This window comes from Rhineura floridana, chromosome 2, assembly GCF_030035675.1.
Source record: "Rhineura floridana isolate rRhiFlo1 chromosome 2, rRhiFlo1.hap2, whole genome shotgun sequence".
Taxonomy (NCBI): Eukaryota; Metazoa; Chordata; class Lepidosauria; order Squamata; family Rhineuridae; genus Rhineura; species Rhineura floridana.
The window spans coordinates 175,984,800-176,011,197 of record NC_084481.1 but is presented as its reverse complement, the minus strand read 5'-3'; the positions used below and the strand labels follow the sequence as shown (position 1 = coordinate 176,011,197).

At 39.5% G+C, this 26,398-nt stretch overlaps 1 protein-coding gene and 1 long non-coding RNA gene across 13 annotated transcripts in view; both read left to right on the top strand.

Annotated features, from left to right (window-relative positions):
* CDIN1 (CDAN1 interacting nuclease 1) overlaps positions 1-26,398 on the top strand; it is a 214,236-nt gene that overhangs the window by 5,996 nt on the left and 181,842 nt on the right. For 9 of the 12 annotated variants that reach the window (XR_009760709.1, XM_061611513.1, XM_061611521.1 and 6 more), the window contains exon 2: positions 12,414-12,470. The exons of the other annotated variants lie outside the window; for them this stretch is intronic. Coding sequence is in view for 8 of the 9 variants with exons in the window: in XM_061611513.1 (XP_061467497.1) it covers positions 12,414-12,470 (57 nt within the window). In the remaining variant the exon portion in view is untranslated. The remainder of the gene's footprint in view (positions 1-12,413; positions 12,471-26,398) is intronic. 12 annotated transcript variants of the gene reach the window in all.
* Positions 20,414-26,102, top strand: LOC133377443 (uncharacterized). Its single transcript, XR_009760710.1, has 2 exons — positions 20,414-20,564; positions 25,440-26,102. It is a non-coding gene; the product is annotated as an uncharacterized LOC133377443 (long non-coding RNA).

Here is a 26,398-nt window from a genome sequence, read left to right as displayed (position 1 = left end):
CAGCTGAAACTGAAAATGATCAGCTGCAATCAGTGCAATCTGTCTAAACTCTGGATCTCACAGAATACTGATTTGAATGCATTATCTTTGAAGCCATTTATATTCTGGATTCAAACTGGGGGGGAAATACATATGAGCTTTGCTAAAAAAAATAGTTGCTTTTCTTTCTTTTTTAAAGTTGCGAATTTTCTCACACATTAGAGAAACTGTGTCCATTCTGTGACCTTAAACATCCGCAGAGCTATTGAGATTTTGATGATATGCAAATTTATTTAGACTCGATTTATTTAGACTCGATTAGACTACTGCAATGCGCTCTACGTGGGGTTACCCTTGAAAACGGTCCGGAAACTACAACTGGTGCAGAATGCGGCGGCTCGGTTGCTTACAAACAGCCGCCGCCGTGATCACATCACGCCAGTATTATTTCACCTACATTGGCTGCCAGTTGTTTTCCGGGCCCAATTCAAGGTGTTGGTATTAACCTTTAAATCCCTATACAGTCTCGGCCCAGTTTATCTGAAGGAGCGCCTCCAGTACCACAAATTAAGCCGCCCAACCAGATCAGCCACACAGGGCCTTCTCTCAGTCCCACCAACGAAAACAGCTAGGTTGGTGGGGACTAGGGAGAGGGCATTTTCAGTGGCGGCCCCCACTCTCTGGAACTCCCTCCCATTCGATCTTCGCCATGCCCCTTCCCTGGATATATTTCGCCGGGCATTAAAAACTTGGCTTTTTGGACAGGCCTTCAGGAATTCCGGGAAGGGCTAACTTTTTTGGGATATTTTATTATCTATTGATCGCCCTAACTGATTTCATGCTGCTGTGATTAATGATCGTTCTGATTTTATTGTATTTTATCTGTATTGTATTGTAATTTACTGAATTTTAGTTTGTACGTCGCCTAGAGTGGCTTCGGCCAGATAGGCGACACAAAAATTAAATTTATTTATTATTATATAATTTACTAAATCTGGACAAACTGTGTTTTTAAATTATGATATAACTTAAGGGATAAATTTTTTTTGGTGAAAAACGTTCCTTGTATTTACTTCTGTACATCCATCCATTCACAGAACTGAAACTGTGTAGAAATATACAGTTCTGTCTTGAATATATTTCTCCACCAGTGTGCCTAGACTCTAAAATGAAAATATTGTATCTGTATGTGGATGAGAAATTGCCAATAATGGTAGAAATCCTGATGGTTTTATGATAGATGCAGCTGTCCATTAGGAAATGGCCTGAAACCACCAACTCTCCTTTGAAAGCTCCTGAAGCCTTTTAAATCAAATTAATCTTGAAGCTTCTTGGGACAATTCAGCATAGGCAGAACTTTTCCATCTATAGCTTCTGATGAGATGAAACTGATGCTGATATTTAAACTGTCAGACAAAGCACAACTTTGTGGAAGATGCAAAGGAAAGAACCTTCCTCAAAGAAAACACTAATGAAACAGATATCTGCAGGGTTGATTATTAACTCCTGAACGAATATGTTACTGTATTGAAAATTTGCATTTTGATACTTTGCATGTCTGTAACTGGAGTAAACAGGCTGTCATTTAAAAGAGCATTTTTCTAGAGTAGTGTAGAAGAATGAGTTTACAGTCAAAAGCTTGAAGATTTGTATTAGAAACAAGCTTTGCAACGAATCTTTCCTTTTGGATCTGTTCCACTGGCCTGTACTGAAATTATAATATATTTTGGATTAGGAGAAAGTAATACAAGAATAAGTGGAATATCTCCACTAAGGAAACTGTAGCCCTTTATTCTGGTCTTTGTAGTGGTGTGCACCACCCCAGTCTCCGAGCGGTGAGAGATCTCCAGGGGTGCCTGCACTTACCCAGGGTTTGGTGTCCTTGGAAAGAGGGCCAGCAGAGACTGTGGTGTCTTTATGAAATATGGTTTATTTATTTACACACATTCCAACGTGAGCTTAAGATGGAGGGGTTCAACGTATCAGCAGTCTAATAGACATTGCATTTTCCATCAGGCTTACAGGAGGCACCCTAAAGCCATGGTGCAGAGAGCCAGCCCCTCTGCCTGCCTCCAGTTCCCAGCCTTTTCTCAGACTGAGCTAGAAAACACAAGCCTCTCCTTGGCCTCAGGAAGGGGAGAGGGACTCTCCTGAAGAGTTTCAATAACAATAGGATCTCCCTGGCTCATTCACCAGGTAATGGACACTTGATAGACCCATTAACTCACCTGGCCACTCTGTTAGATTAACAAAAGGGGACTCATCTGACCAGCGGTGCAGGTTTCTCACCCCCAGGAGCTGGGTTCCAAATCAGAGGCTGAAATCATCCATCTCAACCCCAAACCCATAACGATATGATTGTGCCATACATCATTATGGGGAGAATTCAATAATCAATGTTTCTATGTAAGCTCATTGGCATGAATGGGAATTGTATAGGAGCAGTTCATAATAATTGTGTCCTGCATCAAGAGAAGAACTGAAACTCAGTGGTTGAGCACTTGCTTTGCATACAGGTTCCAGGTTCAATCCCTAGTATCTCCAGGTACAGCTACTCTGGAGAGTCATAGTCAGTGTAGACAATATTGAGCTAGATGGATGAATGGCCTGACTTGGTATAAGGCAGCTTCTATGTTCTTGTTTGCTGAAACATCTAGAGTAACATTTATGTACTACCCCAATTACTGTGGATGGTATATTGCTGTAATTTAAGAGAAAAAATGGCATTGGAACTATCTTCAGAAATAGATTTTTCATTAACAAGTATGGCTATTTCTGCATCTGTTTTATGTTCATCTTCATCTGTTGGGCTGCCTCACCAGATAATATTTATGCTTCCTTTTATTAAAATAACAAAAAAACCAGTGATTGGCAGCCCAGCCTGATAGTATAATAGCCACGTTTAGGCTATTGTAATGCACTCTATGTGGGGCTTTCCTTATGGCTGGTATGGAGGCTGCAGCTGGTGTAGACTGCTGTGGCTCCAGTACTGACTACTGCTACTTGCATATAAATCCCTAAATAACTCTAGACCAGGTTATAAGGAAGACCATCTCCCCCACCATTTCCTGGTAAGGGCATTGCGTTCATCAAATGGAACTCTGTTAGTTTTGCCATGGCCTAATGATTATGGGCTTGTGGTAACACGGAGGTGGACTTTTTCACTGGTGGCACCAATGTTGTGGAATGCTCTCTCTGCTGAAATACAAAAGGCCTCACTGGTATTGTCATCCTGCTGGCTCTCAAAGGCATGCTTATTTAGACAAGCATTTCCTCAATTTTCTGATTTGAACCTCATGCTTTAATTGTTTTAACTGCTGTTTTAAGTCTTTTAGTTGTGCTGTTTTAGTATACTTGTTTTTAATTGTACATTTTATTTGTGAATGTTTATTTTAGTGTTTTGATGAAATTGTGTTATCGAGTAGTTTAATTATGTGTGTTTTGTAATTCGTTTTGTAAACCGCCTAGAAGCCATCTTGGCAACTATGGTATATAAATAAGTTAATAACAATAACCTTCAAAAAAAAAGCAGCTCTTTGGGAACATTAAGTATCTTATGAATTGTGCAAGAATGGATATATGGGGTTGGATCCAGACATGATCAGAATAGAACTATGCCAGCTGGCTGCTGCTGCAAGAAGTAGGGAACAGTTGGTGATTTTTGCTCCTTCAGCTTCCTATGTATCCTGAAAATCTGCTCCAGACGGTTGGAGAACCCTTTGAAATAGCATGGGAGGTGGTGCTGCAGGATGAGAGACTTTGCAAGAACGCCTCCCCCTTCCTCCCCCTTGAGCTGGATCCAAGTATCTTCTGTAAACATAAGGAACCCCTCTGTTTGTGGAACAGCAGGTTTGGCTCTAACCCCTACACTTACTTGTTCATATGTTATATGAGACGATGATTTAGCATTATGAGAAGGAGCCACAGCAAGCCTTGGGCTTGTGCTTTCCCCTCTTCTCTGGCACAGCCACGAGAACATTTGGAAGTTTCTACTTCCACTTTAGATTAACTATAATTACAGTGAACTTTAAATTATGCTTAACCATGGTTTGATGAAAAAAACCAGCTTAATAAACAATAAACAACTTTGTTTCAAGAAATCATGGATTAACTACACTATAGTTTGTCCGAGTCTGGGCCTTGTAACAAGCTACTACTAATCTAAAACAGACGCTTGTGGGAGGTGATAGGGAGTGCTCAAGTCTGAGGCATGCTGCTGCTCATCCTTGTAACACTAAATCATGGGTTAGCATTGTGTGTGATTGAGATCATGGATAAGCCTGTGAAGTCTTAAGGATCTTCAGGTCTTCAAATGTATTGCAGAAAGCCATACATCTCAAATCTGTACAATATAGGAAATGGACCTTTAGTGTGGCGGCACCTACCCTGTGGAATTTCCTCCCCTTAAATATTAGGCAGGCGCCATCTCTGCTATCTTTTTGGCACCTTTTGAAGACTTTCCTCTTCCAACAAGCCTTTTAAGTTGAGACCTATCCCAGTCTGCGTCTGTGTTAGAATTGCTTTTAATACGTCTTTTAATATCTTTAACCTTTTTTAAAATATGTTTTTAAAGTTTTTAAAAATGTTTTTAAGGTTGTTTTGTTTTAATGTATTTTAAGGTCTTTTTATGATGTTTTAAAGTGTTTTTAGTGTTTCTGTTTGCCGCCCTGGGCTCCTGTTGGAAGGAAGGGTGGGGTATAAATAAAATAATAAATAAATAAATAAATAATCCTGCTCTCTGAAAATGGCGGTGGACTGCCTTCAAGTCAATTTTGACTCTGTGAATAGGGTTTTCATGGTGAGCGGTATTTAGAGAGGGTTTACCATTGCCTTCCTCTGAGGCTGAGAGGCAGTGACTGGCCCAAGGTCACCCAGTGAGCTTCATGGCTGTATGGGAATTTGAACCCTGGTCTCCCAGGGTCCAACACCTTAACCACTATACCACACTGGCTCTCATCCTGCTCTCTACATTAGAGTAAATGTGCATAGTGATCTAATGAAAATTACCAAGGAATTGGGTGCAGCCCTTCCATTATTTTCCAATCCCCCATCCAATGTTAATGCTATGTTTACCAGCCCAGATAACTAGGCTATCTTGTGATCAGAGTATTCTGCTGTTGGACATTACAGTATGAGTTCTGGAACAACATCAAACTTTTGGACAGCTTTCTTGCCCTAGTGTTACTGGCAGTAATGAAAATAAACATTAGTTTTCTTTCTTGTGGATAGTTCATTATGTTATGTTAAGAATTTTCCTAGAAAATATTTGTTATTGTTGTAATTTCCTATGGAAATATGGGCAATGACAACCCAGTGTGACACTAAGCTGTTAGATGAAGTTTGTTGTGTCCGAAGTATTACAGCTGTCTGGAGATTTGAGAAGAACAGTCTAATTCTACAAATACCAGTGGGTTAGACCATCTGGAGCTCTGCGTTTAGGCACAATTTTTTCTTTCTCAGTTCACTCACTGTTTTGCTATGCCAGTATGTGGCTGTCTCATTATCCCTTATCCACACCCTTTGGTGGGTTTTTTGCCTTGTGTGTTTGGAAGTGTTGCTTATTTGGGGGTAAAGATGTTGTCTGCTTTTTTTGTCTGTGCTTTGTTTTGTGTTGTATGTAGATGTTTTGCCCATTCTGGGAGGAGCAGGAGTCTGAGCATCACCAGTTTTTCTTCAGTAAAATAGGTGTTTTGTGGTGTCCACAACAGTTTCACAATATATCCCCGAGCCCATAAAGGTTGTGTACTCCTGCTTTATTAGGAAGGAGTATTCAGCCACTTTGACATCTTGTTAACGTAATATGAGATACTGTAATTTAGTCTAGTGTCTAAAGTAGACAAACATTAGGTGCAATGTTTTTATATCACACACACAAAATTCATAGGGGTTTTTTGGGGGGGGTATCCTTATTTATCAATTTTCTATATTACCTTTTTCCAAGGAACTGAGGGCAGCATACAAGGTTATTACAGTTTATTGTAAAACAAATATTTATTATTTATTATTTTATTTATTAGATTTATCTCCTGCTCTTCCTCCTAGTAGAGCCCAGTAGGAGCTCACAAATATGTGAGATATGTTGGGTTCAGAGATGGAGATTTCCTCAAGGTCACCCAGTGAGTGCCATGGCTGAGAATGGATTTGGAGCCAAATCTCCAAGTCCAACACTTTACTATATTACACTACATTTCCATCAGGCTAAGCTCCAGCAAACACTCCATGGCTTCCACAAACCACAAAAGCTTCCTTATACAGTGTCACCACGTACTGCAGTATTTTTGATGCAATTTTAATACCCTCCATAATTGTGGCATTTACTTGTCTGAGGTTGCTTGTAAATCTTATCAAGATTCCAAACACTATTTAATGGCAGTTCATCAGTTGGAATCATTACAATTATATGTGACTGCTTGAGCAAACTCTTTTTAAAAGATACTGGTGTACTTACCAGTCCTGCTGAATGCCATCATTTATGAAAACTATATTATATAGTTTATTTTGCCAATAACATTGATAGGAAAAGCTAATAAGTAAAATGTTACTTGCTCTTCAAGGTACATTGAACTAAGCTGGCAGTGGACTGTGACTGTGGAACAAGATCCTAATCGCTGAAAGCCTGAAAAAGTTATATGGTTAAAATGTGTATTGCAATACCCACTCATATCAGTTATTTCAGTAAGAATACTTTATTTAAATAAATCTAAAAGTCTTAGCAACATATATCTCTGTCACATAAGTTGTCAAGATGTTACTATCTCTCTCTCTCTCTCTCTCTCTCTGGGTTTCCAAACCCAGGCTTCTTTAGGAGTCATTGGATATGGTTACTGTACCAGCATTGGGTCTTGGTACACTTGCACAATAAGCAGAGCCTTGTGATTTACTTAGGGGATATAATACAACCTTCTGAACTGTAGCAAAAATAAGGAATCCCTATTGTACCAATATGGCTTGCATCTGGATATTTTCTGTTCACCAGAGCGTAAATGGCATTGTAGTACCTAGACAACTGAAGTTCCCCTGAGCCAAGTTTGGAAACTAACTTCGGGAGGGGGCTGGGTTGTAAAAGCCTGCTTCAAATTAGAGTCATGTTTTTAAATCTAATGAATTTTTCTCCAGTTTGCATCAGAACTCTAGAAACCTCCCCTTTCTGTCTTCCACTGCTGTTCCTACAGCCACAGCTTGTCAGGTAAGAAAAGGGGAGGGTATTTTGGTGGCTGATGGAAAACACTTTTGTGGATGGGATGGCCTAATGGGATCAATGTGTAACTTTTCCAAACTCTAGATTGGTTTGTAAAGGTAATTAGAGTTTTTCCATTTGAGGAAGAACTTGCATCCAAATTGAACAGGGAAGAACTCATCATTCATACTTAAGACACACGTGTGGATCATGTGATATCTCATTATTTGATGACTCACAGATTAGAAATATGAATTGCCTTAATTGAAAATTACTTTGTTCCAGGTGATATTAAGTTTTGCCTTAAGTTTGATCTATGCTATTACCAAATGTGCACTTGCTTCCTCAGTCAAGTGAAGATTATATATGTGTGAACTCTGTGTTCACCACTTTGTGCCTCCTGGGAACAATGACTAACTGATAACACTTTGTAGTCTTTTTCACAGGGCTAGATACTTGTGCTTGAGAATCTGTGGAAGCATTATGTCTAAAGATAAACTAATAATTTTTACATTTAGAAAGTTTCTTTTCATGAATTGGAGCCAGTACTCGTGCAATAATGATATTGCCACAACTCAAACACACAAGTGTGTCCAACTTGTGATAACTTATGTGCAGCATACTTTGAGCACCATTTCTTCCTCGAGTTCTTCTTTGGTAATGACATCCTATATTAGAGGTTCAGATGTCCTGGGAAAGTTACATTTACTAGGATCCTTGATGCCTGATATGCCTCTGTTGCAGTATTCAAGATGGCAGGGAGGTTGGAAGTTTCCAATGACATTGTTCATTGTTGTATTGCTGCCACTGCTAGACCAGATAAGTGAAAAGGGAATAGGGCAACAGGGCATCTTAACCTGAAGCTGTTTGGCCCCATCATACTCCTGATGATGTTATGGTGGCTAAATCTTCTCTACACAAAGGTATGTTTTCACACAATGCATAGTGAAACTGGAATTCACTACCATAAATGGTAATGATGGCTACTAATTTTGCTGGCTTTGCAAGGGGATTAGACTTAGTAAAGGAAGAAAAGGCTATCAATGGCTACTAGTCATGATAACTAAATATTACCTCCAGTACTGGAGGCGGCATGCTTCTGAATGCTAGTTACTGAGGATCACAAATGAGAGAGCACTATTGTGCTATGTCTTGCTTGTAGGCTTCCTATAGCTGTTTAGTTGGCCACTGAGAACAGAATGCTGGACTAAATGGGCATCTGTTCTGATCCAGCAGGGCTCTTCTTACGTTTAAGTCTGTATTTTAATTAAGAAGCATTGGTTAGACAATTCTTGAAGAAGCCCATCCTTCATCCTTTTAATTAGGGCAATTTTTGGTCCTTTCAATTTGCATTTCTTGGGTATGGTAATGATCACTATTCATCTAGGCACTTTTGAATGAAGCTGATTTATCTGAGCCACTTCAATCTGTTTTCTGCTACATTTTGGAAATGAGGTGGCCTGGTAGGCTTGGTGAATCATCTGTCTGTAGACTAGGATGGGGGAGAATGACCCTATTTATCTGTCTAGACTTCATAGTGATTTTGATCCAGGGCTCATCTGATCCTTCTACATTGCTTGTTTGGAAAGGGCATGTAGGCTTTGCAGTGGTTCTGCTTCATCACCTGGTTTTGGAAAATAACGTTTGTCTACTTTGGCTTCAACATTTGGGAATTATCTTTGGTGTTACAGAGTTTAGTCATGTCACCATGTTGTTTAACGTGGAAACCATAACATTATATAGGTTTGGAACTTGTCAGTATGCTGATGGCATCAGATAAGTTTTTCATTCTCAGCAGTATCAAATAAGTGTTTGAAGGCTGTCATAGACTGGGTGAGGGAAAACAAAACTGATGCTGAATTCAAAGAAAAATGTTGATGTTTTGGTGAACCTTGTGATTCAGGCATGGGAGCGGGGAATGGTTATGCTATAAAAGCTCTGTCTCACACATTTCCTCTGAAAGATAGAATACTTCTGGATCTATCTTTGCTCTTAAGTATATAAGTTGTACAAGTGACCAGCAGTGCTTTTATACTCCTGTCGCTAGCCAATTGTTTTTAGAGGAGTAATATGAATAATACATTTATGTTGTAAAGATTTGCTCTTGTTGGTCACTACATATTTTGTCCTGTTGCTTGTATATTCAAGTGTTCCTGGAAGACACTGATTATATGGATCATTTCAGTCTGGATTCAGAGCTGGCTTTGGGAGTGAAACAGCCTTGGTTGTCCTGATAGATGACCGGGGGGAAGAACGGTGGGGGTGTGACCCTGTTGTTCTTACTCAACCTCTCAGCTGCTTTTGATACTGTCAAATATAGTAAGTATCCATGTGGATCGACTATATGGGATGGGTGTTGGAGGCACTGTAATACTGTGGTTCCATTTCTACCTACACGGTCGAGTCCAGAGAGTAACACTGGAGGAGTGCTCTTAGATCCCTTGGCTCTTGTGTTGTGGGTACCATTTTGTCTCTAATGCTATTTAACATTTTTATGAAGCCATTAGGAGTGATTATTTGCAGTTTTGGAGCACAGTGTCCCCAGTATGCAGTATGTTGAGTTATTTGTTCCTAACTTGTGACTTGGGAGAGGCTGTGCAAGCCCTGGACCAGTGCCTTAATGCAGGACCAATAAAATGAGTTTGAATTCTGGGAAGATGAAGTCTCTGTGAGGTGATTCCCGTGTCCAGAAGAGAGACCCCCAGTTGCCTTTTCAGGGTGGGGTTGCACTCCTTGTAAAGGAGCAGGTACATAGCTTGGAGGTACACCTGGATATATCATCTTCATTAGAGGCTAAAGTGATCTCTATGGCTAGGAGTATCTTTTACCAGCCTCAATCTGGTACACCAGCTACAGCTGTATCTGGATAATCTGGCTGTTGTACATGAATTGGTAACTCAAGATTGGATTATCACAATTATCTCTATGTGGAACTGTCTATAGGAAAAGCTCCAACTAGTGCAGAATGTAGTGGTTAGACTGCTGATGGGGGTCAATAGCTAACAGCATGAAACACCTTTGCTAAAGCATCTGCACTGGTTTTCCATATGCTGCCAGGCCCAGTTCAGGACTCTTGTATTAATATACAAAGCGCTGAACAAGTTGGGTGCAGGATACCCTAAAAACCACCTGCACCCTTTTATCCCAGTTTGAACACTGAGATCATACAGAGGAGAGCTGCTAGTTGTCTCCCATGTTGCAGGGGCCCGACTGGTCTCCACTGGAAGTTGGGCATTTAGTGTTGCTGGTCCTGTGCTGTGGAACACTCTTTCAGCAGAGATTGAGCAGGCATCCTCACTTTTCATTTTCAGGCATCTCTTGAGGACCTTTTTATGTAGACAACTGCTCAATTTTTTGATCAGCCAGTCATTTTAATCATTTTGTACTTTTTTATGGTGTTTTATGTTTTATTGTTTATGCTGCTGTACATTGCAATGTTTTATTGTTTGAACTGGCAGCATATAAATACTTGTATAATTATGATTTCTTTAGCTTCCTTTGTGCATAGCATTTCCACTACACACACGTTGTTTTTGATAAGTCAAACCCATCCTAATTATTATTTCAAATAATTTAACCTGAAACAACCTTTGTGTCATAACCAAGATAGATGACTTCTCATGTAAAAGACCAAGAACACTGGGCAGTTAAGATTTAACACTGCCCATCTGTGATTATTGGCATTTGGCTGCTAGAGTTTTAAAATATTACTATACTTGCTCTACTACGGCTACAGATGTCAATACAGCAGTTGTAATTTTTGCATTACAGTTCAGGGACAGCTATTTATGGAGTCTGCATGCAGGACCAGATTTGTTAGCTTTGCAGGGTTATGGGATTCAACATATTGTGGCAAAATCTTTATTCATGTGACAGCTTTTTGGAGAATCATACTCTGTGCTAAATTACAATGGCACAATAAATTGCTGAATTCACTGTGTGCTGCATATGACCTCACCATGAAGAATTTGATGCATTAGAGTAGGAAAGGTTGGAATATATCAACCTTAGTTGACAAGGGACTTTGAATGTTGACCTTATACAGATGACCTTTGTGTGCAATAAAAGTGAGTTTAATCTTTGGGTCAAGGTTGAGGTGAATGGCAGGGCAAAAGAGGGAGGGTTTTAGCAGATCTGACTGGGATCTACCTAGTAAGTAAGCAAAGAAGTTGAAATGTTAAGTTCATAGATGCTGTCACTTTTTATTTGGAACGGGCTCATCTGCTGCTGTCCTGAGTTGTACATCTTCATAACAGATAGCAAAGCAGCAGACAAATCTGTTTGATAGAAAAAGGTGGCAAAGTGTTGTATAAGTGTATACTCCTGTTTTCTGCTAAAAATTAAAAAACAGTGGAGTAGACACCTGTTTAGAGCTTGTAGACCTCTTATGGGGCACATGTATAGGAAGAAAATTAGAAGAATGAGATTGATTAATTGTATATGGTATGATATGTTTTAAGACATCTATTTAGCTTTTCTTCTTAATTACAGAATGGATATTCTTCCTAAGTATTTGCTGAGGAAGTGATACTCATTATATGATTTTAAAAAAACAACCCATAGATGACTCCTTGGTTTCACAATAAGGGCTACATGTTTTGTTGATAAAATGTTATCTAAAGATTTAGCATAAGAAGAGAATGTTTGCATTTTTTTCCTTAACTGAATCTACTTTCAATGTAGATAGCACTCCAACATTTTAACAACTGTTGGTATTAAATGGAACACTGACTTCTTTACCTAGAAAGCCAAGGCTATTTTTTTCTTTCACTCGTTCTTTCCAGACACAGGAAAAAGTTAGAGACTTTAATGGTAACAACCTCTACTCCTTTAATAGAGCCTGCAAAATATATTCTCTAGGACTGATCAACTCTGAAAGCTCTAGAGGTTTGATGATTGGAATGGCAGGAAATCACGCTTTCAGGACATAACGAATTGACTGGACCATCCATCATTTGTTAGCATGCGCTGAAACGCTGGGTTTGTGTGCAGAGGCCTGTGATTTAGTAAATACTTGGGAGATGAATAGAGCTCACACACAAGGGAAGATATTGCTGTCCTTCAGCAGCCTTAGACACAGATTCCAGCTGAGAAGGCCGTCTGATGGCAACTCATCAGTAACTGGCCTGTCACACTCTCTGATGCCCACCAACCATCCCCAGTATATTAAATGCATTTTTAATATCTGCTTCAGTAGATTTAATGAAGAAAATTTCGTTTCCCTATCCTGATCAGTGCTTCCTCAACTGTTTTAAAGCATTGACTGTAGCACTTCCAAGAAAGACAGCTGGGACATTCAAGAGTTGATTGAAAGGTAAAGTTAAATAAAATTGTGTATAAACAAAAACACTGTCCGTTGGATTAGCTTGTTACCTTGTTAAACAACGGTAACTAAAAATAATAATGTGTGTTCCATAATACAATATGCTGTGCCTGCTATATCATTTCATATAGAGAAAAATCTGGTGGGAGATAAGCAAAAATGCAGAAGAGGTGAGTCTTGACACTATTATGCTTCTTCATTCAAAAACATTTACAGAATTAGTGCATTTTATCAGACTAAGAAACCCAATCTTTCCTTTCCTAATATTTGAGAAGGTGGTGGATAAGTTTGGACAAATTTTATTTTCATCAGTAAAAATCTTTACAAAGAATATCAGCAAGAGAATTTGGGTGGTAAGCCTAAACATATATACAAGCAAGTTATATTGAAATGAGTTAGATTTCCAGTGCATGTGTCTTAGGACAAGCAAGGAAAAGTGAAATGAATATTGAAACAAATTGTTTGGTGGGGTTGAATTTAAATAAATTAGTCAACTACACATTTTCTCTGTAACACCTTTGTAGGAAGATGCTTAGTCTGTCAGTAAGGCTAATTTTTAAATTTGCTATTTAGAATGCTTAAATATTCCAACCTCAATTGAGTATTGAGAATACTGAGTTCTTCTTGTTCTTGGAAAATATTACTTTTAAAAGTGTACATTTCCCCTGACAATATTTATTACAAAATGCAAGATAATAAATCAGACATCATTACAAATATATAATTGTAAAGGTTTTCCTCTTGCTTCTTTTTGAAAAGGAGACCTAGAATACCCTCTGTGCTTACTAAACAGGATCCATTTGCAGAATGGACCTATAAATTTGTTTCTTGCATGTGTCAAAACAGTAATGTACTAAATGCATATTATTATAAAAATTTAAGACATGTCTTAAACATGCTTCCATTTTCATAATAGATGGCAATATTAAATAATACATTTCCTTGTTAGCATCTGTTTGCTGTCATTGTTGGCAAGTCCTATGATTTATTGCCTAAATTAATGACCATGACTCTCTTGGTCCTGTTATATGTCCCCAAGCTTATTACATCACTAAATAAAATGAAAGTTATATATGCTCTTGTATTTTGACAGTGGTTTTCTTTTTTGTAATTGGTTATATTTGTTAAGGATCCATTCAGTGAATGCCTTAAGTGGCCTTTTTTAAAGCAAGACAACAGTACTAACATTAAATTAGAAAGTTTTATTTTTAAATTAAAGTTGAATTTTAAATTTGTTATTTTCCTGTTACTGCTTTATCTTTTAATGAATGGCATTTCAGTAGATGCCTATATATGAATGAAAACTAGGAAGGCAATGGGTTGAATCCAGATGTAGTCATGCTTAGAGTAGACCCATTGAAATCAATGGGGCTTGAGTTAATCTGGGTTCAACCCATTATCTTTTCTGTGTTTATTGTCGATTGCTAATGCTTTTTTTACCTAAAACATAAAAGTGTGGAGTGGAAAAGCACATAATAAATAGATGTTTGTGGGCAATGCTTTCTGTTGAGTTATTAGAGAAGACAGTTGTGAAGTTCAGATGTTTGCCTATTTGCTAACTATGTTTTGGTAATTGGGAACATACCATTAACTCATCCGCTCCTTATCCCACTTCTGTCCTCCTTTCTCAGATTTACATGCTCTTTTGCTTCCTCCTTCTGGTTAAAACTAACTATTGTTTACTTTGATATATGAATCAGTGTTACCATGGTTCTTGCTAACCTTTTAAGTTGAGACCTATCCCAGTCTGCATCTGTGTTAGAATTGCTTGTTAATGTGGTTTTTTAAATAATGTTTTTAACCCTTGTAAAAAATGTTTGTAAAGCTTTTTTTTTTTTAATGTTTTTAACGTTGTTTTGTTTTAAGGTATTTTAAGGCCTGTTTTTATGGTGTGTTAAAGTGTTTTTAGCTCTTCTGTTTGCCGCCCTGGGCTCATGCTGGGAGGAAGGGCGGGATATAAATCTAATAAATAAATAAATAAAATAACCAGGGATAAACCATGGTTAATGGTAATTTTGATTCAGATGTCTTAGTAAACCATTTTTAGTGTTAACCAGGAACAATGTGCTGATCTCCTATATCACCTTTGACAATGTTCTTATGTTCTTATGTTCTTAATGAATGGTGATTACCATTGATCTATCACTATGTCCCCCCACCAACCAGTAATAAGATTGGATTATATCCAACCTTGTCATTCTGTTTATGGAAGACTCTTTGATCTTGTGCAGGCTTCCAGGAATCTAAGGATTGTATCCAACTAAGTTGTATTCAGAGTAGGCCTATTGAAATTAATATAGCTAAGTTAGACCATTTGCCCATCTTGGTTTCTGTATGGGAGTAACTGAGTGGATCCAGGGAGTGATTAATGCTTCATTGAAGGAAGGGGAGGTACCATCTGCCTTGAAGGAAGCGGTGGTGCATCCCCTACTTAAGAGGATCTCTCTGGACCTAGAGGTGTTAAACAGCTATTGTTCAGTGGCAAATATTCCCTTTTGCTGCAAGGTGCTTGAGAGGGTGGTGGCACTCCAACTTCAGGCATGCCTGAAGGAAACTGATTATCTAGTTCCATTCTAGTCTGACTTCAGGCCCAGCCATGGGACTGAAATTGCCCTGGTTGCCTTGGTTGATGGAATCTGTCAGAAGAGAGATTGGGGAGATCAACCCTGCTCATTCTTCTTGACCTCTTCATGGCTTTTATTTATTTATTAAAGTATTTATAAGCTGCACTTTTCATAAAAGTACATCAAGGCGACTTATAACATACAAAGAAACAATAAAAATAAAAACCAATAAAATAATTAAAAACAATAAAAGCATCAACAAATTGACCATGGTATCCTTCTGGAGGGCGTCAAAGAGGTGTGGCTTGAGGGCAGTGTAGTGGTTCTGCCCCTACCTCCAGGGCGATTTCCATGGGTCACTGTTGGGTGCCATGGGAGCTGTCCTGTGGTGTTCCACAGTGTTTCATCTTTTCCATCATGCTGTTTAACATGTACCTTAAGCCACTGTGAGTTGTCATCAGGAGACTGAGGTGATGTGTCACCAGTATAGAGATGGCACCCAGCTCTGTTTCTCTGTTCCGTCTGAATCAGGAGAGATGGGTAAGGTGCTAAACCAATGCTTGGAGGTGGTAACAGGCTGGACTTGAAAATTTCAACTGGCCCAAAATGCAGCAGATTACTAGCTGGGGTTCCATTTAGAACTCACATAACCCCTGTGCTGCATTGGTTGCCAGTTCATTTCCGGGTCCAATTCAAGGTGCTCATGCTAGTGTTTAAAAGCCCTAAATGACTTAGGTCCCAAATATCTGAAATACTGCCTCTTTCCCTACAGACCCTCTCAGCAGAGGGGGCCCTTTTGGTAGTTCCACCGCCTTTGGAAGCTCAGGGGTGTGTGTGGCCCAGGAGAGGGCATTCTCTGTGGCAGCCCCTACATTGTGGAAGTCTCTTCCCACAGGGGTGCATCTGGCAACTTTGCTATACATTTTTTGGCAAATGCTGAAGGCGTACCTGCTTGTGTTGGCCTTTGATACCTACGATACGTATTTTTAGGACCCACCCTATTTTGGGATTTTAGATTGTTTTTAGATAGTTTTTAATGTTGTATTTTAACATTGTTTTAACTTGCCCTGGGACCTGTGGGTGAAGGGTGTGTGATGATGATGATGTGCCTCTTTGGGGAGGGGTTCCTGTCTGTTTAAACGAGGCAGTGGTTAGACCACTCTTTAAGAAACCTGTCCTGGATCCAGAAAATGTGAATAATTATAATCTAGTTACCAATCTTCCCTTTTTGGGCAAGGTTCTTGAGCATGTGGTTGTGGACCAGATGTAGTTCTCTTGGATTAAACCAATTTTCTAGATCCATTTCAGTCAGGGTTTAGCATGGAAACTGCCTTGGTCACCCTGTATGATGGCCTATGTCGGGAAAGAGACAAGGGGAGTGTGTCCCTGTTAATTCTCCTTGATCTCTCAGCAGCTTTCAATACCATCAATGATTGTATTCTTCTGGAGCGACTGTCCAAGTTGGGGGTGGGTGGTACTGTTTTGCAGTGGTTCCAGTTCTACTGGGATTTATTTATTTATTGCACTTGTATACCTCCCCATAGCTGAAGCTCTCTGGGCAGTTTACAGCAACCAAAAACATTAAAACAAATATACAATTTAAAACAAATATTTTAAAAACTATTTAAAATGGATGATAGTCCTCAGAGGGTGGTGGTTGGGAAATGCTGTTTGGCCCAGTGGAACCTTCAATGTGGGGTTCTGCAGGATTTGATTCTATCCCCCATGCCATTTAATATCTACATGAAACCGCTGAATTGGGTCATCCGGAGTTCTGGAGTATTTTCCCAATATCAAAAGCAGAAAGTGGCAAGCATCCAAAAAGCCAAGAATAAAAAAGGGGGAAACCCCAAGATGCTGCAAAATGTGGTGTTTATTTTTAGGGGGGGAAAGCTGTATTTCAGCCACTATATTGTCTGACCTTCGTCAGGGGATGGACTGGTCTGCAATATTCTTTTCTAGCAGGATTGCTTGAAATGATGGACGACCACCATTTCAAGTCGTCTGTCATTTCAAGCAATCCTGCTAGAAAAGAATATTGCAGACCAGTCCATCCCCTGACGAAGACCAGACAATATAGTGGCCGAAACGTGTTGGGCTTTTTTTTTTGAAAATAAACACCACATTTTCCAGTAGTTGGTTAGTAAGTAAACAATAGTTAGTGTTAACCAGAAGGGGGAAACAAAAGAGCATGTAAATCTGAGAAAGGAGGACAGAAGAGGGATAAGGCACAGATGAGTCAATGGCATGTTCCCAATTACCAAAACATAGTTAGGAAATAGGCAGACATCTGAACTTCACAACTGTCTTCTCTAATAACTCAACAGAAAGCATTGCCCACAAATAACATCATCACCATCATTGTTTATTTGTATGCCGCCTTTCCATAACAATTTATGCACAAGGTGGCTCACAACATAAACAGAAAAAAAGTTACAGAACTCACTGTAAGAAATAAATTCAAATGGTCAATAAGTTTATTTGTTTGTTTATTTATTCATTACGTTTATATAGTGCCCCATAGCCGAAGCTCTCTGGTGGTTTACAGCAATTAAAAACATTAAAAACAAATATACAAATTTTAAAACACAAAACACAATTTAAAAAATTTAAAAAGTTAACAAAAACATCATAAAAACATACAATAATTCCTAATAAAATCCAACAATAAAATACAGAAGCATAATCCCAGTAACAGCAAAACAAAAAACCGACAATCAGAAATTAAACTTTAACCCAAACAGAAGCCCCTAAACAACACCCCACAGTCAAGGTGGTCTCTGGCATCTTCAGGTAGTGAAACCTTTTACAGCTGCAGGCGGTGAAGGCCTCACCCGTCCATGCTAGGTGGAAAGAGGCCAGCAAGCAGTGAGAGGGTCTTACAGCCAAGATGTATTATCTATTTATTATGTGCATTTTCACTCCCTACTTTTATGTTTTAGGTAAAAATGGATTAACAATCGACAATAAACACAGAAAAGATAATGGGTTGAACCCAGATTAACTCAAGCCCCATTGATTTCAATGGGTCTACTCTAAGCATGACTACATCTGAATTCAACCCAATGCCTTCCCAGTTTTCATTCATATATAGGCATCTATTGAAATGCCGTTCATTAAAAGATAAAGCAAATAACCGAGTTTGCCACTTGCCACTCCTCTAATTTAGACAAGAGAAATTTACTATATGGTGTAAAACTATATAGTAAATTTCTCTTGTCTAAATTAGAGGAGTGGCAAGTGGCAAACTCGGTTATTTGCCCTGAACAAGCAGGGTTTTGGAAAGGGCAAAGTACTATTGACCACTGTCTCACTCTCTATTGCCTAGCTAGGCGTTCGGTTCTGGGCCCCACCAAACATCTGTATGCCACCTTTGTTGATCTGGTGGCCGCCTTTGATTCGATAGACAGAGGCCGATTGTGGACAAAGCTTGACTGCACCAGCATCGACAAACGCCTTTTATTTCTAATCAAGGAACTGTACTCTAACAATAACATGAAAATAAGAGTGGGAAATAATCTCACAGATCCAATTTTGGTAAATAAGGGGGTAAAACAAGGAAGCCTGTTAGCGCCAACCTTATTCAACTTATACCTGAATGACATAGTGGCAGAGTTGACTGGATCAAATTTTTTTCCTCCCTCAGTGGGAACTAGAAAAGTCACAATGCTAATGTATGCGGATGATATGGTTTTATTATCCCTCACCCCTATCGGATTAAGGAGATTATTGGCAAATCTAGATCTGTATTGTAAAAAAGAACAATTACAAATTAATTACCAAAAAACAAAAATAATGGTATTTGGGAAAAGACAGCGCAACCATAGTTGGATCATTGGTAGACACCCAATAGAACAATGCCGCTCCTTTAGATATCTTGGGATTCAGTTCCAGGATACTCTCTCATGGAAAAATCAAATAGCTGCCACTAAACTTGCAGCTTCTAGGTCCGCGGGGGCAATCCTCAAATTTTACAGATCTGAAGGGGGTCATCTTGTGGCCCCAGCTCTGAAAATATTTCAGAATAAGGTCATATCAAAAATCCTCTACGGGGCAGCCATTTGGGGATGGGAGACCCTCTCTTTTCCTTCTCTAGAAGCAGTCCAAAATAGTTTTCTGAGACAGCTCATGTGTGTACCAAATGGTACGCCAGCAGCGTTTCTTCGAGCTGAATCTGGCCTTCTCCCAGTTAGCGCCCGTATCCATAATACATTATTGACATTCTGTGTTTCGTTAACGGATGCGCCAGCTAAGATATTATTGAAGACATGCTTTGACCATACTGCGGCAGACAGTTTTTGGAATCTAAAATTTTTAAATATTTGTCATCATTATCATATCACAACCCAACCTATTACATCTATTTCCAGGCCAAAACTTCGAGAGCAGATTGAGAAGCATTGTGTATGGACGGACAATTTGGCAATTTTCAACTCTAAATTTTCAAAGTGGTATGGTATAATTAAACCTGACCATCTTAGGGCAAAATATTTGTCTTACCCTTTTTCTGTCCACCTAAGACACGCTTTCACAGCTCTCAGATTTCAAACAATGCCTAGTGCAATAATGTCTGGGCATTACCTTCAAATTCTGTGGGTACAACGATTATGCATCTGCCAAGAGAGTATGGTGGAAGATCTACCCCACTATTTACTGGAATGCCACCTCTATGCCCATCCAAGAAACAAATTTCTCGATCCACTAATTAAACGTTCGGGCCTTTGTTGGGAGGAACATATTGTGTCTTTCCTCCTAGCAGACAGCGACGATGGGGTAACTTATAGAGTGGCTCTTTTCGCCCTTGCAGCCCAAAAATTGAGAGCTAAGTATTTAAACGAAACGGGACCTAAGGAATAACAGTGGCAGATGGTGCCATAGTTTTCGTAGTCATATTTACCGGGACCTATTCTGTTTTAATGTAAGAGTCTTTGGACTATGTCTTAAAGTATTGAATTATAATTTTATTGTATGGGTGGGTGGTATATGTTTTTAACGGTTTGAATTTTAATTTTAAATTTTGTATAACTTTTGTGATGGCCTATGGCCTGGCAAATAAAGATCAACAACAACATAAAAGATAAAGCAGTAACAAATTTAAACCTTAATTTAAAATTAAACTTTCTAATTTAAGGTTAGTATTGTTGTCTTGCTTTTAAAAAGGCACTTAAGGCATTCACTGAATGGCCAAAATGCGTTGGTTTTTTTTTAAAAAATAAACTCCACTTTTTCCAGCATCTTGGGTTTCCCCCCTTTTTTATTCTTGGAGTATTTTGTCAGCAATATGCTGATAACATACACATCTCTATTTTTCTTTTACACCTGCAGGTGTGGCAGTGGATGTGCTAGAGTGAAGTCTTGCCTTGGTAATGGACTGGAGGAGAGCTAATAAACTGAAACCTCATCCAGAGAGGACAGAGGCACCGTTCGTGGGTGGTTCTCTAGACTGGATGGATGGTTGTGGCCTGCTCTGGATGGGTTACACTTGGGAGTACTTCTGGATCCATTGCTGTTTGAGGCACAGGTAGCCCCTCTGATGCAAAGTGCCTTCCATCTGCTTCAACTGGTGGCCCAGCTGTTGACAGGGATAGCCTAATTTATGTTGTCTACACTCTGGTAATCTCTAGGTTGGACTGCTGGAATGCGTTAACATGGGACTGCCATTGAAGATGGTTTGGAAGTGCAGAATTTGGTGGCCAGATTGGTGACCAGGTTAAGTCAGTCCATACATATAACAGGCATGGCTGCAGTGACTACCAGTTAGTTTCCAGGCTCAGTTCAAGGTGTTGGTCTTGACCTATAAAGTGTTATGTGCCTCAAGACCTCAGTATCTCAAGGACCACCCCCCCTCTTATGAACAGACCTGGACCCTGAGCTCGGCATCGGAGACCCTCTTCGTGTGCCCTTCCACAAGAGGCTCGGAGGTGGCAACACAAGAACGGGCCTTATCAGTGATGGCGCCCCAGCTGTGGAATGCTCTCCCGATGTGTTGTCGTAGTTTCTTTCATTTAGGTTTAAGTTTTTATATTGTATGTTTTTAAATTTGTGTTGTACATGGTTCTGTTTTATATTGTATTTTTAAAAATCTGTTGTAAGTCGCCTAGAGAACATTGGGTACAAGGCAACCAACAAATGGATTATTATTATTATTATTATTATTATTATTATTATTATTATTATACTTGAAATGATAATTAAAACAGTTTCTGCATCTGCATCTTGTCTACCAAATATATGTCTATTTCATTGTTTATTAAATGCTGCAAACAATTACATTGATGCAAATAAATAAATTAATAAGACAGTGGCTGCCCTTTCCAGCCTATTCTAGCTTGTGATATTATTATTATTAATTAGACATTAGATGCTTGATGCCTAAAGGTCTGCAAGCAATTTATGACAATGTTAAAAAAACAAATATATCATACTACAAAAACAAAACAATAAAGCAACAACAACAACATTGCAGCCATAGAAAGCTTTGGCAGCATATTAATAACAGACAATATCATCTGTGTCTATCAAATGCCAGGGTAATAAGGTAAGTATTTACCTGCCACAAAAAATATGTCAGTGAAGTTGCCAGGAGGACCTCATTTGGAAGCATATTTCACAGATGGGGAGCCCCAACTGAAAAGGCCCTCTCCCTTGTGACCACTCTCTGAGCCTCCCTCAAAGGGGAGGACCTGGAGAAGGGCCTCAGAAGAAGATCTACGGATCTGCATAGGTTCATATCAGGAGAGGTGTTCCAGAAGATATTGAGGTCTTGAGCCATAAAGAGCGTTATAGGTCAAAACCAGCACTTTGAATTGGGCTTGAAAATGTACGGACTGTCAGTGTAACTAGAACAGGATTTGGGTTATATGCTCTGTTCACCTTGAACTCCTCAATAATCAGGCAGCCACATTCTGCACTACTTGAAGCTTCCGAACAGTTTTCAAAGGTAGCCCCACATAAAGCTTTGTTGTTGTTGTTATGTGCCTTCAAGTCGATTACGACTTATGGCGACCCTATGAATCCGCGACCTTAAAGAGCATCTGTCATGAACCACTCTGTTCAGATCTTGTAAGTTCAGGTCTGTGGCTTCCTTTATGGAATCAATCCATCTCTTGTTTGGCCTTCCTCTTTTTCTACTCCCTGCTGTTTTTCCCAGCATTATTGTCTTTTCTAGTGAATCATGTCTTCTCATTATGTGTCCAAAGTATGATAACCTCAGTTTCATCATTTTAGCTTCTAGTGACAGTTCTGGTTTAATTTGCTCTAACACCCAATTATTTGTCTTTTTTGCAGTCCATGGTATCTGAAAAGCTCTCCTCCAGCACCACATTTCAAATGAGTTGATTTTTCTCTTATCCGCCTTTTTCACTGTCCAACTTTCACATCCATACATAGAGATCGGGAATACCATGGTCTGAATGATCCTGACTTTGGTGTTCAGTGATACATCATTGCATTTGAGGACATTTTCTAGTTCTCTCACAGCTGCGCTACCCAGTCCTACCCTTCTTCTGATTTCTTGACTATTATCTCCATTTTGGTTAATGACTGTGCCGAGGTATTGATAATCCTTGGCAAGTTCAATGTCCTCATTGTCAACTGTAAAGTTTCATAAATCTTCTGTTGTCATTACTTTAGTCTTTTTGACGTTCAGCTGTAGTCCTGCTTTTGTGCTTTTCTCTTTAACATAAAGCTACCTTTGCAATAATCCAGCTTTGAGGTTATCAGATTATTATTGTAGCCACCAGGTTATCCCTGTTCAGATAGCATCACAGATGGGCCACCAGTTTAAGTGATGGGAGGCACTCTGCACCATTGAGGCCACCTGTGCCTCAGCCGACAGCAATGGATCCAGGAGAACCCCCAGACTATGAACCCACTCCTTCAGAGGGAATGTGAACCCTTCTACAGCAGGCAGCACACCACTCAGCTGGTCAGAGGAACCACCCACCAACAGCATTTCAGTCTTGTCTGGATACATTCACACACTCCCTTTTCAAGTTTCATAGCTCTGGTCTTCTCAAGATTATACAGCAAGAAGTTGTTTAGTATAGGCTGAGCTGAAAAAGTCCATCTTTTATAGGCTGTGGAGTTGGGGAAAGTCTTTTGTCCATTTTCAAAACTAATGAGATTAATTGATTGTATTTATATCCCATATTTTCTCCGAGGAGCTCAAGGTGGTGTACGTGGTTCTGCCCCTCCTCATGTAATCCCCCACAACAACCCTGTGAGGTAGGTTAGGCTAAGAGACTGTGACTGCCCAAAGGTCACCCAGTGAGCTTCATTGGTGAGTGAGGTTTCGAACCCTGGTCTCCCAGGTCTTAGTCCAACATTCTAACCACTACATCACACTATGTTCTCCTGGTGGTGCTGGTTAGTGGCCACCTTCCCCCACCCCCCATGCCTCTGGAATGATTATACATCCATCTCACGGAATCATTCAGAGGGGAATTTTGGGTTAAACGATGGCAGGTGCAATTTTTCAGTGGTGGATGCTTTTATTTGTACCCACAGTTTTCCTGAGAATGATACTGCCTGATACAATTTCATATACATTGTTTATGTGCAGAAGAATTGCCACTGTGAAATTTATTGCAGGGAAAAGATTCAAAAAGAACAAATGTGAAAGTGGTAGACATGTCCCCTTTCATCCTAAATCTCTCTCTCCAAATGTCAACTGAAAGTTCACTTTTGGGTTGTCTCTGGCTCAGTGTGGTATCTACCAATTCCTTTCAGCTCCAGAGCCTAACAGCTTGAAGGAGAGGGGGATCCCTCCCATTGCTGAGCCACGCTTGTGTAGAGAGTGAGTTCAAGCTGTAACACCCCAGTGATAAACAGGGCTGAACCGTTGAAACTATACATTTTTGCTGGCTCCTGACTACTTTCTACATTTAAAGAGTCAGTAGTTTTTTCACTTTAGAAGAGAGAGCAAGACATCCACATACGTGTTGCTTCTTCTTTGCTAGGAAGTGGGGGATATGAATCCCTTTCCTTCCCCTAATATGATCTGGCTTCAGCCGATTTCAGGATGGGGCTCTAAGAGAGATAGGCAGAGAGCTTTGTACTACCAGGGCTTGAGGCCAGTGACCCCTCTACATCAGGGGTGGGGAAACAGCCCCAGCAGGTATGGCCAGCAGTCGGGAATAATTGGAGTTGAAGTCCACCAGCCTCTGGAAGACCACAGGTTTCTCATCTTTCCTCTTCATCTATCAGCATAACAGTTAAAAATGAAATGGCTGTGTTCAATGGCAATATACCTATGTCTGGCAAACAAATGGTTGCATGTTACTTGTGAGAGTCCTACAAGCAATATACATAATAAAAACTTAAAATAAAATTTAAATACATATTTATTTATTTATTTATAACATAGTAGCCCCAGAAAATACAAGCCCTTGACATTTTTGGGAACAAGGGAAGCTGCCAAGTAGTCCATCTGGCTCAGTATTGTCTACATTGGTGACTCTCCAGAATTTCAGACAGCGTACTCTTCCAGGCCTACTTAGAGATGCTAAGGATTGAATCTGGAACATTCTGTATGTGCAAAGCAGATGCTCCACCACTGAGCCACGGTCTGTCTTATTTTTCTAGAGCAGGGATAGCCAACATGGGACTCTTCAGATGTTGGACTTCAACTCTTGTAACCCCCGATCATTTGCATTGCTGACTAGAGCTGATGGGGGTTGAAATCCAACATCATCTGAAGGTCACTCCTTGAGCCCTCCAGATATCTGAATCTAGCTATCTGGCTTGTTTGGTTTCTTCATGCAGTATGCAGGTTCAGTATATAGCTGGACTAAAACTGAATTAAATGGGACTTTACAGATTAACTAACTCCTCTTCTTCAAGCTACATGAAGCTTCTATGATGCTTTACAATCAGAAACTTGAATCTCATTATCAAATGGTGTTCTTTCATTAGTCACATAGGCAATGTGATTATTTGTGGTGCCATATATTTATATTTATGAAAAGTCAGTTCTCCTACTACTATTGTGCTCTAGTATGTCCAATATATGAGAAAAATCCTAAGAAGAGGGACCTGTTCTGGAAGCTGGGGACTCTGTGTAGTACATGCCATCTTTCAGCTTCCTCAGTGGCTCCCTCCTCCTGGGTGAACTGTGGCTGGAGTGTCTTTCTTCATGCACCTGGAGATAGGAATGTCAACAGACAGCACAGTACAGTGTAGTGCAGAACATTGCTTTGTCTTGATAGCTCCCTATACCGTTTTATGGATCTGAACCTGTATAGTCTAATCTTTGTAGTATTATTTATGGGTGGGTTTTTGACTCTCTAGAGCAGGTTACAGAACAAATATCTGTTAAAGATATACCACATGGCAATATATAACATTACAGACCAAGGGCCAAATAATTTTTGATTTCTTCCCTTTTCCCCCTCAGTCTCCTACACCACTGTCCACACCATGTACCAACATCAGAAGACCTGTTTTGTGGGACTGCTTGGGAGAGGAGAGGGCAGGCAAGTCACCTTCTGCCAGCCTCCTTCCACTGGCACTTCTTTGGATCCAACCCATTCTGTTTAACAATTGAGGAAAACAGGAAACAAGAACAGGGAGAAGGGAAGTGCTGAAATGATATGTGATTTGTACATTGCCTGCACCATTATTTTAGCCTTGTATAAAGACTGTTCAGTAGCCTTTTAAGTTTCATTGGTGGAACATTGCAACAAAATTGGTAAACTGTACATCTAGTCTGTAGCTTTAATCTGTAGTGATCATATGCGGTTTGCCATAAAGTAGATCCCATTGAACTTGCTTCCAAATAAACATGCATAGAATCAGATTGAGAAATCTCCCTCTTTAAAGAATGGATCAGGATATTTATTGTTCTTCACTATTTAACTATTTAGTGCCAAACTAAGAGCCTAGTGTTGTGTATTGCTGCATGCTAAGTGCAGGTACAATACCACCAGAGATGGAGTTGTTTGTAATGTTTAGTATATGAAGCAATAGTTGTGTAAACTGTAACCTTGTAATTTTGCAAGTTCCACTTTATCATGTAGCTGTAAAAGGTAATCAAAATAAATCATGGATGAAGAAGAAATATTTTCCAGTGCCTTTTGTGTTCTTTCAAGAGTAGCATTTGATCCATGAAATTTTAGTAAGCTTATTAAAAAATACAATATGATGTGCAACGTGTCATATCTGATAAATTACTTTATGTAGAACATTTATACAGCTTATGTGGAACTGCTGCGTAAAGAGCCTAATGACTATAAATTGTTAATCTTTTGTTGTCTTTTTTTTATGTAGGGTGATTTTAATCACACACACACACCCCCCACACACTAATAATGGGCAGAAAGGTGTAGGTCATCTCTGAGATACTATGACATTGAT